Source organism: Acyrthosiphon pisum, chromosome A1 (genome assembly GCF_005508785.2).
Source record: "Acyrthosiphon pisum isolate AL4f chromosome A1, pea_aphid_22Mar2018_4r6ur, whole genome shotgun sequence".
NCBI lineage: Eukaryota > Metazoa > Arthropoda > Insecta > Hemiptera > Aphididae > Acyrthosiphon > Acyrthosiphon pisum.
This window is the reverse complement of record NC_042494.1, coordinates 23,249,624-23,262,089: the sequence shown is the minus strand read 5'-3', so window position 1 is coordinate 23,262,089 and position 12,466 is coordinate 23,249,624. Positions and strand designations below refer to the sequence as shown.

Below are 12,466 nucleotides of genomic sequence, written 5' to 3'. Positions count from 1 at the left end.
ATTTGTTGATCGATCATAAACCGTTTTCAAAATTAACATCTGTCAAACAAAATTCTTCCAGTTTTGTCTAGCTTATTGGTCTAAAAGTCACTTTTTTTTCATTTGCTGCAGCTCCCTTAAGTTTAGAATTAAACAAATTTCTATAATGTAGTTATTACTTATTACGCTTTAACTGAATAACCGCCAAGCGTTGTATTTCATACTAGGTAGGTAGGTAGTTAATTTGTTCTCCGGCGAAGTCAGTAGGTACAGATCAAATTTTATATTTCACCTAAATTTTTTAAACATTATTTATAATTTTTGTCAGTGCTTTTACATTATTGTTTATAACTAATTTTGAACTAGGATCTGAATTTAAATCAATGAACTCTATTGCAGCCTTAATAATAACAATAACGTATTTACGTAGGTATATATTATTATGTAATAATTTATTATGATATCAGAAAATATTTGATTATTTTAATTTTTTGATATTTAACCTCCAGATTAATAATAAGAAGGACCCTGTGATTTTTTACGGAGATGGTCCTGATTCAAACATCATATATTATGAACAATGTGCACGCAGAGTGACCTGCAAGCGAAATGCTATTTATAGGACAGTGGACGGCACATGTAATAACCTGAGAAACCCGTTGTGGGGGTCGTCCGAAACTCCATACATTAGACTTGCTGAAGCTGCTTATGATGATGGTGAGTTTGGGAAATGGACATTTCAGAATACAAAACATTGCAATGGCCAATGAGAAATAACCGTGACTAATATTGTTAATAGAGATAGCTTCAGCTATTTAATGTGAATGTGTTTATATAATATATTGATTACTGATTACTGGGTTTAAAATTTTAATTCTTAGCTAAATTATGAATGTAATATTGTTCTTATACATCATTATATGAGTTATAATGAGTTATGTTTTCATTTGATAGTTTTATAAGTATAAAAATTTGTTTAGTAAAGCCACTTGGATTTATTTTTCCCCTTTGACCAGTTTTTGCACGCTTTGGAATACCTATAACCATACTTTTGAAGTTTTTCACCAATAACTTCCAAACCAAGTTGGTCCGACTTTTTTTTTTATATATTCTTATATAACATGCTAAAGCCTAAAACATACTTTAAAAAAAAAAAAAATAGAAACACCGTTAGGTTGCTTAACTAGAATTATTATGCCTTAAAATGTTAAATACTTAATTTACATTTTGTATTAAATTATACAGTTTTTTTTTGTTAGCATTTTACGTTACATAACGTTACGTAACATTATTTATTATGTAATATTGTATATTATTTAGAAAAATGAAAAAGTTATAGGAGGGAGAGGGGCAGGCCTCTCACGGTATTTTCTATCAATGATTTATGCGTGTAGGTACCCATAATTTATTTTTTAAGTCACATAACTGCGTAGTAGTAAAAGTTATAATTTGTATAATTATATAACTATTTTTCAATATCATAGAAAATATTATATAATGGATAGGCCATACCTATACTAAACACCCATTGGGCAGCGTTCCTGAAGTTTCGGTATCAATAGGTAACCATTTTGACTTATCACCTAGTAGAATATCTATAACTATCTACTAATAATTGTTATCAAATAAATATTATTTGCTGTTTGAATTTTGAATTTCGAATCATTTGATCATTTAAAATTTTTAAGTTTGAACAAAAATATATTAACATATTGTTTTCAATTATAAAAGTACAATAATTATTAATTTAAAATATATTTTTTACACCATAAAAAATATATTACCCCATATCTTATCATTCAGGAACGGTTATGTAAGGCTGATGGCCTATCCTTTATGTATTATCTATATTCAATATTAAAAGTACTTATGATTTACATTTGCTTCAATGAATGTGTAATGTATAATAATATGTTATTATTTTATATTTATGTTTATAAGGTAATTATGAAGTTCGCAAACAAGTGGATGGTTCTAAGTTGCCTAGGCCTCGTCAATTACAGTTAGAAACATTTTTACCAAAATCCAAGGATTACCTAGACTCTAACAATTATCATCTTATGCAATTTGGTCAATGGGCCAATCATGATATCAGTCTTATGCCACCCGATACAACAGGTAAAATAGCATAAGTTCCGATTAGTGCATAATTTCAATAAAAAAACGGGGGTTACTGAAACCTTCTTTTTTTTCAATTGGTCTTGTCATTGGTGGTCATTGATTACACAACTGATTGAGCAACTTCGTTAATAATATCTCAAAATATGACGCGTATATTTCAAATATATTTTTAATATTTTTTAAAAACATATTTACTAAATATTATATAATATGTATAACGTATTATATTATATTCATTATTCACACATGTTTGACATGCTACCCATAAGCTATTTATAAATATTGTACTGCAACCGTTATATACACACTACCTACATACAATAATTACAAGTACTTAGGTAATAGTAGATATATGTAGGTACCTACATGGCGTATATATTCACGTATTAAGCTAAGAATCGTGCCCAATAACGATGAAACAATGAAACAGCATCAGATCAGTGAAAAAATATATAATTTACAATTATTCCGTCTTCAAGGTAAAATGGAGTAAATATTTGAAAAAAAAATCAAAAATCGGGCTTCTTACAGGACTAGATTTTAATCTCCTCTACAATTTTGTTCATAGGTGTTTTTACAATATAACTACTCAGTAACCCATGTTCTTTGAACGCGTAAATGTGTTTTTAAAGGAAATTTTTCGCGTACATATTTTGATGAGACGTCCTCTTAAGTATACTCTGTTCCAAATGAGATCAGTACCGGTCGGTGACCAGTTTTTGTGCGTAACGGTCTGACGCCATCCCCACTACGTCGACCGTGTTAAGTTCGGTCGCATGATGAAGCCACGCCCATGCGCTCAACTTGGCCAACCGGTACTGATCTCAGTCTGTAGTATAGCTATGTTAATTTGCTTACGTATTATCAAAATAGAAAATATAATTTACAAACAAAGTTGTTGTTGTTTATGTGAATAGGGCCAGAGAGATGTTGTTCCGTTCGAATTGTTGAGATCAACAGTAATAGCCCATACCAATGTCAATTAGCTATTGAAATACCTACGAATGACCCAGTTCTTAAACGTTATAATCAAACATGTATGGAATTTAAACGCGCAATGACGGCTGCTAATAATTTTGGTTGTCCTGTAACTCCTCAAACTCCAGTGAGTATTAATTTGTAATATTTTATTTGTTTTACTGACCCCGTATTAGGCATTACTTTAATACACAGGTTAACTAAAAATAGTACAGTAAATATAAAACATACAAGGTTAAAATTAAAACTTACACCTTGTTAGCCTGTTTGGCCTGCTACTGTTAGGGCTTACTTAGTAGGTATTCACCAGCTAGCTTTTTAAAATTGTTAATGACACGATGTGGTGATTTATAGTAAGAATAAGTTATATAGATAAAATATTAATGATATTGTTACAATTTATGTTTACAGGTACATATTATTAATTTAAAATAATCTATTGTTAATGTATTATATCACGTCTATATAGTATCTATATAATCTTAGTGTGCCTGGCCTCTTACTATATCTTAGTGACTCTGATACAGTGATACTCTTTTTTGGATTGCTACCAATAGTTTGTTTTCAGTCCGCACAATCAACTTTGTTCCTATCAGATAGAAATTCTCTTTATATTTGATCATACCATTTTATTACTTATCATTATGTAATATGTAATTTGGTGTGATTTAATTTTCTTGCTGATCTATTTTAGCTAAAGTAATAAAGTACTATATCTGGAAAAGCAGCTAAAAGCAGCTAAAATTAGCATGCTTACCATTTCTTGTATCATAAATCAATTAACATTAGGCATTTAATATTGAATTTTTCAATTCCCAAATGCAATTTGTTAAACTTTACCGTATTTCTATTTTCACTTGATTCAAATTAAATGTCAAAGTTATTTTGTCTTCATCGCTGAAATATTACTTCGACCATAAATCATCATTTACAGAACAGTCCTGAGGGGTCTAAATGGTCTGATGGGGGCTTACGATTATTTGAGTCCTACGAAGTCTATAATTTTGCAATTACGTCGTTTCATTCCAGTTTTCTCAACCTGATAACCAAAAAATGTATGTTAGATTTTCAACATTAAATACGAATTTTCAAACTTAAAAGTTAAACCATTTTATTGCATCGGTTAAGTACCTGTTCTTATATGATGTTATGAGATTTTTGAATTTTTCAAGTGTATTAATATGCTTGTATATAATTACGTTAGGAATATTAATTAGTACTTTCTATAGCCTGTATGGCGTTTTGAAATATTTCTTCTGCACAATAGATTCCAAAACTATGCCTCTTATATCGTCTCAATTCCACATAGGTATTTAATGTTGAGATATATTGTCTGACATTCACCTCTGACTGATTATAGCCTATATTCAACTCAAGTTTAGAAATCACGGTGAATACAAACTATTTTAACTACCACATCTATGACGTAATGACTTAATTGTTTTGCTACTTTAACTGATCACTTTGGGTTTTTTTTTTAAAATCTTTTTCTTAGGATCATCAATTTGGATGTTATCATGACTGTTTCTCATATTATAGACATTTTGGAATTGGACTCCAGTAACAGAATACAAATATGGGTTGCATATTGCGTAGAAAAATATTATACGATAATTCGGTTCCTTATTAATTCTTTGTTCAATTCAACAATTTTATTTTAATTCGCTTGTACCTAGTCTAGAAATATATTAGTTAACATTTTTACTACAAAACTGTTTCATTTGTCTTATAAATTGCACATTTTTTCAAAAACTTTTTAATTTTAGTATACAATAATTATAAGTAGCTCTGTAGAGTGTTCAATGTACATACCACATTTTCCGCCCAGCACATCTTAATAGTTGCGTGATGAAAAAAAAGGTATTTTTCAACAGTTAAAACACTATTCCGCCTTATTCAATGAAATAGATTGCTTTTTAACGTCATCTGTTACAATTTTTGATAATTCGTATGTATATGTTTACGGTATTTTTATACTTTTCTCAATTGTTTGTTTTAAACATGGTATATCAATATATCATATTACCATTGCTTCTATCTATTTGTATTAAACTGATCACGTTGTAGACAGTTTTTTTGTCATACTTAAAGAATTTAATAACGCATATCAAATTAATCACTACTTTTCAAAGTGCTCACGTATTGGACATTATTTGGACATATCACATCACAAACTTTTGTGTTTTTTTAGAAAAGAAAACTCGACTATACCATTCTATAATAGTCAAATATATGATTACAATCTAAACAATTTTAATTGTAATTTTACATAGTTAGTTTGACATTGATTAAGCTCAGAAGTACCAACATAATATCAATCACTTCAAAAAAATAAGATAAGAGATAGGTTGGCCTAAATTCGATTCAAGCTATGGTACTGTGGTAGGAATATTAATGTTAGAAGTGGTTAGCTATATAATTATGATGATGGCTAATAGTGTTTTATTTTCAATAAGAAAGTAGTTAAAGACAAAACAATTCTTTGTACTCTCACTGTGCCCAGTTTATAACTGGGCCAATACGGACGACAATAAGTACTTCCACGTATTTTAAAATAGAATGTACTAAAAAGATGTAGAGGATACAAAGACATGTTCGAGAAGAGAAATTTGAATCCTAAGACTTTAAGAGAGAGTTATTGTGAAATAGATGTCTAGGTATTTTATAACAGATACAATGTCAACAAGAAACCCGTTTAGATAATGCTATTATGCGTAGACGGGGGGGGGGGGGGAGAACTTCTAGAAAAGCATGTGACGTGAAATGTATTGGTGTTAAGTGTAAAACTAAGGTGTTTTACCCAATCAAGTATCAAGGTCAGTTTGGTGTAGGAGGCAATTTATAGTGGTAAAGTATATTTTGAGAAACCTACCTACAGTTATATGTAAGTACAGTTAGATAATCAAATTACTTTCAAAAATATTGTTAGTGTTCTTGTCCTTGTCTTTAAATCGTTCGAAACTAGCCTTTAAAATCTTTAGTTCCATTGTACATTCTTCTGTACTTAATATTGTTCTCTAAAAATATTCCGATGGAATAGAATGCCTGCAAATATTTGTCTACAATATTTTAAACACTTATATTTTGATAATAATTTCACAGATGAATCAAGCAACCTCATTTTTTGACGCGTCACAATTGTACGGACACAAGCTCGAAACGGCAAATTCAATTAGATCGTTTGATGGTGGAAAATTGAAAACAGATATCATAAATGGACACGAGTTTTGTCCTCAAAAAAAAAGACAAGGATCATTATTATGTGATGATCGGGAAAACGTGAACATTTGTTTTGAAGCTGGTAATATATTTGCATTACAATAACTATAATTTTTACTTTATTCAAATTAATTATGGTTATTATTGTTTTTAGCTTAATATAATATGATCGCGAAAACATAAGAATGATGTATCTTGTCGAATACATTTTTATTTTAGTTATTTAACATTTAATTTATTGCTTCAAATTTCGTTTAAAAAGCTGACGTATTAAAATTTAGGTACCTACTTATACAATATATTTTGTATAGGTAATCAGACATCAGATATCTAATATTATATTCTAAAGGTGATGACTTCTTGTTTCGCTTCACTTATATCTATGCAATTTGTATTTCATTACATTTGAAAATACATTTTTAGTAAATTGTTGTTCACCTAGAATTTTCAAAGTTGTAACTACTAAAAATCAATGTGCAATAATATGGTCTATTCACTATTAGTTAGCTAACCTTTTTTTTTTCGATTATAAACAAAAATGAAATAAAACGTCTTTTAATTTTGTAATGAATATGTATAATTATTACATTTATTGAATCATTTAAATAAAAATAATTAGATAATGTATATTGTTGTGCCTACATTACTTACATTAATTTGTAGGAGATCCAAGATTAAATCAACACTTTGGGCTCACAGCGTATACAACAATGTTTACCCGGTTCCATAATATTGTGACTGATAAGTTACAAGAAATAAATCCTGAATGGTCTGACGAAGTGTTGTATCAAGAAGCTAGAAAGTTTATTGGTGCACTAAACCAGATAATTGTTTATCGGGACTATCTACCCATTCTACTTGGTATTTATTTTTTTCATCTATTCTATAATTATGCGTAATAAATATTGTGTGTAATTTTACTTATTGCCATTTAAAATATAAAACGAAAATTAATGTTCCTTATATATGCACAGGTAAATCATTTACAAAACGCGTTGGTCTAGATGTTAGTAAGAATAGAAGAACACAATACAACCCTGCAATTATGCCGCAATTGACCACGGAATTTGCAGGGGGTGCTTTCCGAGTGCCACATAATACACTGCCTTCGACATACGAGTAAACCTTACCTATTTACGGTGAAAGTATATTAAAATGTATTATTTTTTTCTTAACAGTTACATAAATAAAAATTATGAAGTAGTGGATTCAGTTAAATTTTACCAATGGATGTCGAAACCTGATCCCTTAGTGTTGGGCAATAATTTTGACCAAATAGTCAGAGGCATGACTACATCACCAGGCCGTTTATTTACACCGTCATTTAACTTTTTTGTATGTACTATTTGTGAATGTTTACCTTTCACGTAGGTACAGAATATAAATATAAATTTAGTACCAACTACTATAATATATTAAAATTGAAATAATTACAAAAACCGAAATTCTGATAAAAAAATGGATTATTGATAATACATTAGTCAGAGTCAGGTTTAGTTTCGACCGATAGAGATAAAACATTTATATATTCCATACATTTAATTTATTTACCAACAAGTCCAACATTTTTTTCGTTACATCATAAAGATTTTAACATGTTATAGATATCAAATTTAATGTTCCACACACATCTCACTGGTAACGAAGATTTGTTGTCAGTGGATATTCAAAGAGGCCGTGATGTTGGCGTACCACCATATACTGTTGTAAGAAAATTGTGTGGTTTCCCAGAAGTCAATTCATTTGAAGATTTATTAAGTATTATACCATATTACGTAAGTCGATATTTTTGTCTTGCCAAAAATTGTGTTTGTATAATCATAATTTATTATATTGCTAATCATTAAACATGAAATGTAAAATTAAAAATGTATTTCTCATCTAATTTTTAAAGTAAATAGTTACTATCATTAGATAATAAAAAACAGCATTATCAAATCTCATAAAACTGCAGTTTAAACTCCATCTAGAATTTGAATATAAAAACTTTTTTTCATTATATTTAAATTATTTTAAAACTAATTATAGGATGTCAAATCACTGAAAAAACAGTACGCTACCGTTTATGACATTGATCTACTCGTGGGAGCTTTACTCGAACCACCTGTTGGTGGTGGAACGGTTGGTCAAACTGCACAGTGTATTTTAGCTGATGTATTTTACCGTATTCGATTCGGTGATCGTTTCTTTTTTGATGTCAGAGGTCAACCGGGAAGCTATTCTCTAGGTATGTGCAAATACAATAGTTGTTGTTGTTATTTTATTTAGGTCTATGGGTTTATGTTATGAATATCAAAAACATTGCTATATCTTGTTTGTAGCACAATTGAGAACTTTGAGAAACATTGACCTAGGTCACGTGTTATGTGCCACGACTGAATTGGACGAAGTGCCAATGGATATTTTTAAGACATCAAGGTAAATTATTTTTTTTAGTTTTATTATGTGCCTATGTAGGTGTACCTACAGCTAGAAATATATTCTGACAGGGTTCCTTTTTCTATCAAGTATTTTATTATCGCCCACGCCGCAACGGTCGCTGTCTCTTCTTTTTATTTTAGCCAGTAGGTACATAATAATAATTATTATAACCGTTACGATATTTTTCGAAATATAAGAAAACACTCACGAACAAACGTAAACATGGTGGTATTTATACCACAACTGTGTTCTATTTTAAATAACCTATTTTATGTTTTCTTTCTTCGACGGAGCGTTATTGTTTCTTGATGGGTTCTGTGTAAGTGTCACATTTTCTCCGCAAGCAAAGCGTCAATTCAATATTTCATCGTTAAATATTTTTATTATTCGTATTTGATTGTTCTCTCTACAGACTATATATTTTTAAATATCATCAGTCAACAAAAACGTTGGGGGTATCATAGGTATGTCACATATTAGGCACATCGAATAGTTTCAAAATCTGTAATAATTTTCGATAGGGTTTCAATCTCTTTGATATACCATATCCATTGGTAATTTTACTTGGACGTGTTATCAGCTGTGTATTTATATTCAGGGTTATTAATGATTTATTTTGTAGAATTTTATATAGACTTAGGGCCGTATTCATTGTCGATGCTTAAGAATCAGTATTGCTTAAGCTAATTTTAATAATTTAAAAAATAAAAAAATGTGATAAGAACTAAAAGCAATGCTTAAGGTAGGTCTGGACCAACCTTAATTTAAGTAATACTTTTTGTTTCTTAAGCCAAAGTCTTGTTTATGAATCTCATTTGAGTCATAAGTATAGCTTAAGCAATACTTATTTTTAAGCATCGATTATAAATATGGTCTTAAGGGTTACTTTAAAAATCGTTCCTTATAATCACACACTCCCCTTCGGCCCACAAAAAAAACAATTGTTAATACTTTACCGATGGTGTAGCTAGTATACGTATATTTTTTTACCTAATTTTATAACTAATTTATATAATTATATGTATTAAACCGATTATTAATTATTCTATGTTACAGACGTACACCAATGATGAAATGCAAAAATAAATTATCAAAATTGGATCTTAGTGCTTGGAGAGAATAGTTAGTTATATAAATGCAAGACGTTACTTGTATAGTAGTATAGGTACTATACATTTTATTATAATGAATAATATTAGGTATATACAAAGATTTAGGTAGTTGACTCAAGTACCTATGGACAGATGATTATTATTATTATTATAATTCGGATATAATATCTTGTTATGAAATTATTATTTTACTCTAACTTAAGAAAACGTTTCACCCGCATTTTTTGTCACCGTCTTACACACGTATGGCATAGCAAAAACTGTTTTGCGCGGGAAAAAACCGAGAAGGCTACAGTAATAACTAAGAAACGACATTTTCACCACATATAAAGGAGAACTTTGGCTGTGCAATATCGTTTTTATTTTTTTGATATCACTTATACAAAAAAAAGTTCTTATTGTTTCAAAATCCATTATTATTTATGTTTTTTAATCTTTAAAAACTTTTTTTGAAGTTCCTATAACGAAAAAATAAAAACGATATTGCGATAACTGATATAAGTTCTCCTTTTTATGTGGTGATAATTTCGTTTCTTAGTTAAGACTGTATCCTTCTCGGTTCTTCCCGTCCAAAACAGTTTTTGCTATTCCGTATACGTGTGTAAAACGAAGACAAGAAATGCGGGTGGAACCTCCTCTTAATATATTACTTATGTATTGACCTGTATTTATTTATAATGGTTTAATGAAAATAACTGAAATCATTAATCAAATAATTGATGACGTCGTGTTTGGAACAGAACAAATTTAATTATTTTCTTTTATTAATTAACCCATGGCAACTTAGGCTATTGGGTGGTTTTTACTGTGGGGGAGGGTACTGTAAGTTTAAACACGTGTGCTTTGGTTTTGGCAGATTTTTTAGTGGGCACCCATAGGTATCTACCATGCCCGGGTGGGGGATGGTGGCACTTCTCTCCGGACACCGAGTGACTTGCCTGAAGAAAAATGCCGACCACGGCCGGCATCGAACCGGCTCTGGTGTGCGTCACAACCGACGCCTTAATATGCTCGGCCACTCCATCCCCCACAAATTTTATTGTGCCTAGCAAATCTTATAGTTATTAAAAACTTAAAGCTACATAGTCACAACAAAAAACGTGTAAATTATTTTGTAATTAAAAATGCATACAATTTTACTCTGGCAACTCACAACAAAAATTAATATAAAATGTCTCATAAGTTGTTTGCTGTTATTAAAAAAAAATTATTATGCAGTGACTTACATTTTTACTGAGTGATCGAAATTCAAATTTAGACAAAATTGGTTTTTTCACACTATAAATAGTTATTTTATTATTATTTCTCTAATTCTCTTCAAACGATTTTGGTTATTTTGATTTTTTAAACCCACATTTTTTGATATTTTATTATTCGACTTCTTTCACCATTCTATTGGCGATCAAAATCTTATCAAATTGATAAGCTGAAACGGGTGCGCTGTGTATTATTTAAATGTTATTTTTCATCTGGCCCGTTTCAGACCACCCCCCGCTGGCCTGTAAATAGATAAGCTTTTGATCGCCAATAGTCGGGAGAATGAAAAGTGGCCGCTGATGCGCGCGCTTCTGGTGGTGAATTGTTGTTATGGCTTCGCAAAATAAAGCGCGCGTAATTTGAAATGTATTAGATATAGATACAATTATCTTATACAGTTATACAAATGTATTAGAATGATGTTGTATACGAGTTTTAGAACCCCTGTTTTCGATGAAAACAAAAGGTTGCTATCATATCGCCAGCGGCCACTTTTCATTCTCCCGACATTTCTTAAATTGTAAAATATTATACCCTCATGAGATGCCTTTAATTTCGAGTTTGAAGAAGGAGTATTCATAAATAATTATTTTTTTCACTTTGTAATTTTAGAGAGACATTAATTATTACCTACTATAATATGAACTGAGAAATGAGCATCAAAAAAATTGGTCTTTTAAATGCTAATAATTTGATTCAGTTGCATTTGGAGTTCGTATAATATATTAATATATGTCCGGAACTTCGGCCCAAATTTCCGAGGGATTTCTACTAGAATCAATGTATAACTCTAAAATGTAAGCATGTGACCAGTTACCATTTCTCTTAAAAATATATTTTTTTGTTCATTAAACAAAGTACATAAAAATTTTAATGTCATTATTTATAATTGTTTTTGTAAAATTCACCTATAGCTTACGCGTAATGCGAATGCTAACTAAGTGTCTAGTACATACAGTCAATATAATGTTATAACTGTAGGCTTAGGGACTTTTAGCTCTAAAAAACATGGAATTATGGTTTAACAAAAGAACCAAATACCTAGGCACTAAAATATATTCTAAACATTTTTTTATTTTACTGAAAAATGTATACGTACATAGGTAATAAAACTTATTTATTATAATTATTTATTTTTTTTATTATTATTAATTAATGATATTAGCGTAAAAAATGTGGTTTAATTGAATTGTGAGTTATTGATCAAACTCAATGCTTGATTGTAGGCCAGAAATACAAAACATTTCATTAATTTTATACCTTAAAAATTTCACTGTTTCCTACTATTTGATATTTTCTTATGTTTTCAAACGTAAATCTGTGGCAGTTATAATATAAAAGCAAGTTTTTATATTTTAATAAGTTTCGACTAAGACAAC

The 12,466-nt window shown here is 29.7% G+C and overlaps 1 protein-coding gene across 5 annotated transcripts in view; it reads left to right on the top strand.

Moving 5' to 3' along the window:
- The window catches only part of LOC100570271 (peroxidase-like), a 21,620-nt gene extending 9,680 nt beyond the window's left edge, over positions 1 to 11,940 (top strand). For 4 of the 5 annotated variants that reach the window (XM_008188542.3, XM_016807469.2, XM_003246980.4 and 1 more), the window contains exons 3-13: positions 489 to 696; positions 1,921 to 2,097; positions 3,018 to 3,205; positions 6,181 to 6,379; positions 6,961 to 7,158; positions 7,272 to 7,416; positions 7,476 to 7,632; positions 7,902 to 8,072; positions 8,326 to 8,524; positions 8,619 to 8,715; positions 9,775 to 10,000. In XM_008188542.3, coding sequence (XP_008186764.1) covers positions 489 to 696; positions 1,921 to 2,097; positions 3,018 to 3,205; positions 6,181 to 6,379; positions 6,961 to 7,158; positions 7,272 to 7,416; positions 7,476 to 7,632; positions 7,902 to 8,072; positions 8,326 to 8,524; positions 8,619 to 8,715; positions 9,775 to 9,841 — 1,806 coding nt within the window. In that variant the 3' untranslated portion in view covers positions 9,842 to 10,000. Of the gene's footprint in view, positions 1 to 488; positions 697 to 1,920; positions 2,098 to 3,017; positions 3,206 to 6,180; positions 6,380 to 6,960; positions 7,159 to 7,271; positions 7,417 to 7,475; positions 7,633 to 7,901; positions 8,073 to 8,325; positions 8,525 to 8,618; positions 8,716 to 9,774; positions 10,001 to 11,699 lie in introns of those variants that run through there. The other variant, XM_008188541.3, reaches the window with a different exon arrangement.
- Positions 11,941 to 12,466: the final 526 nt, after the last annotated feature.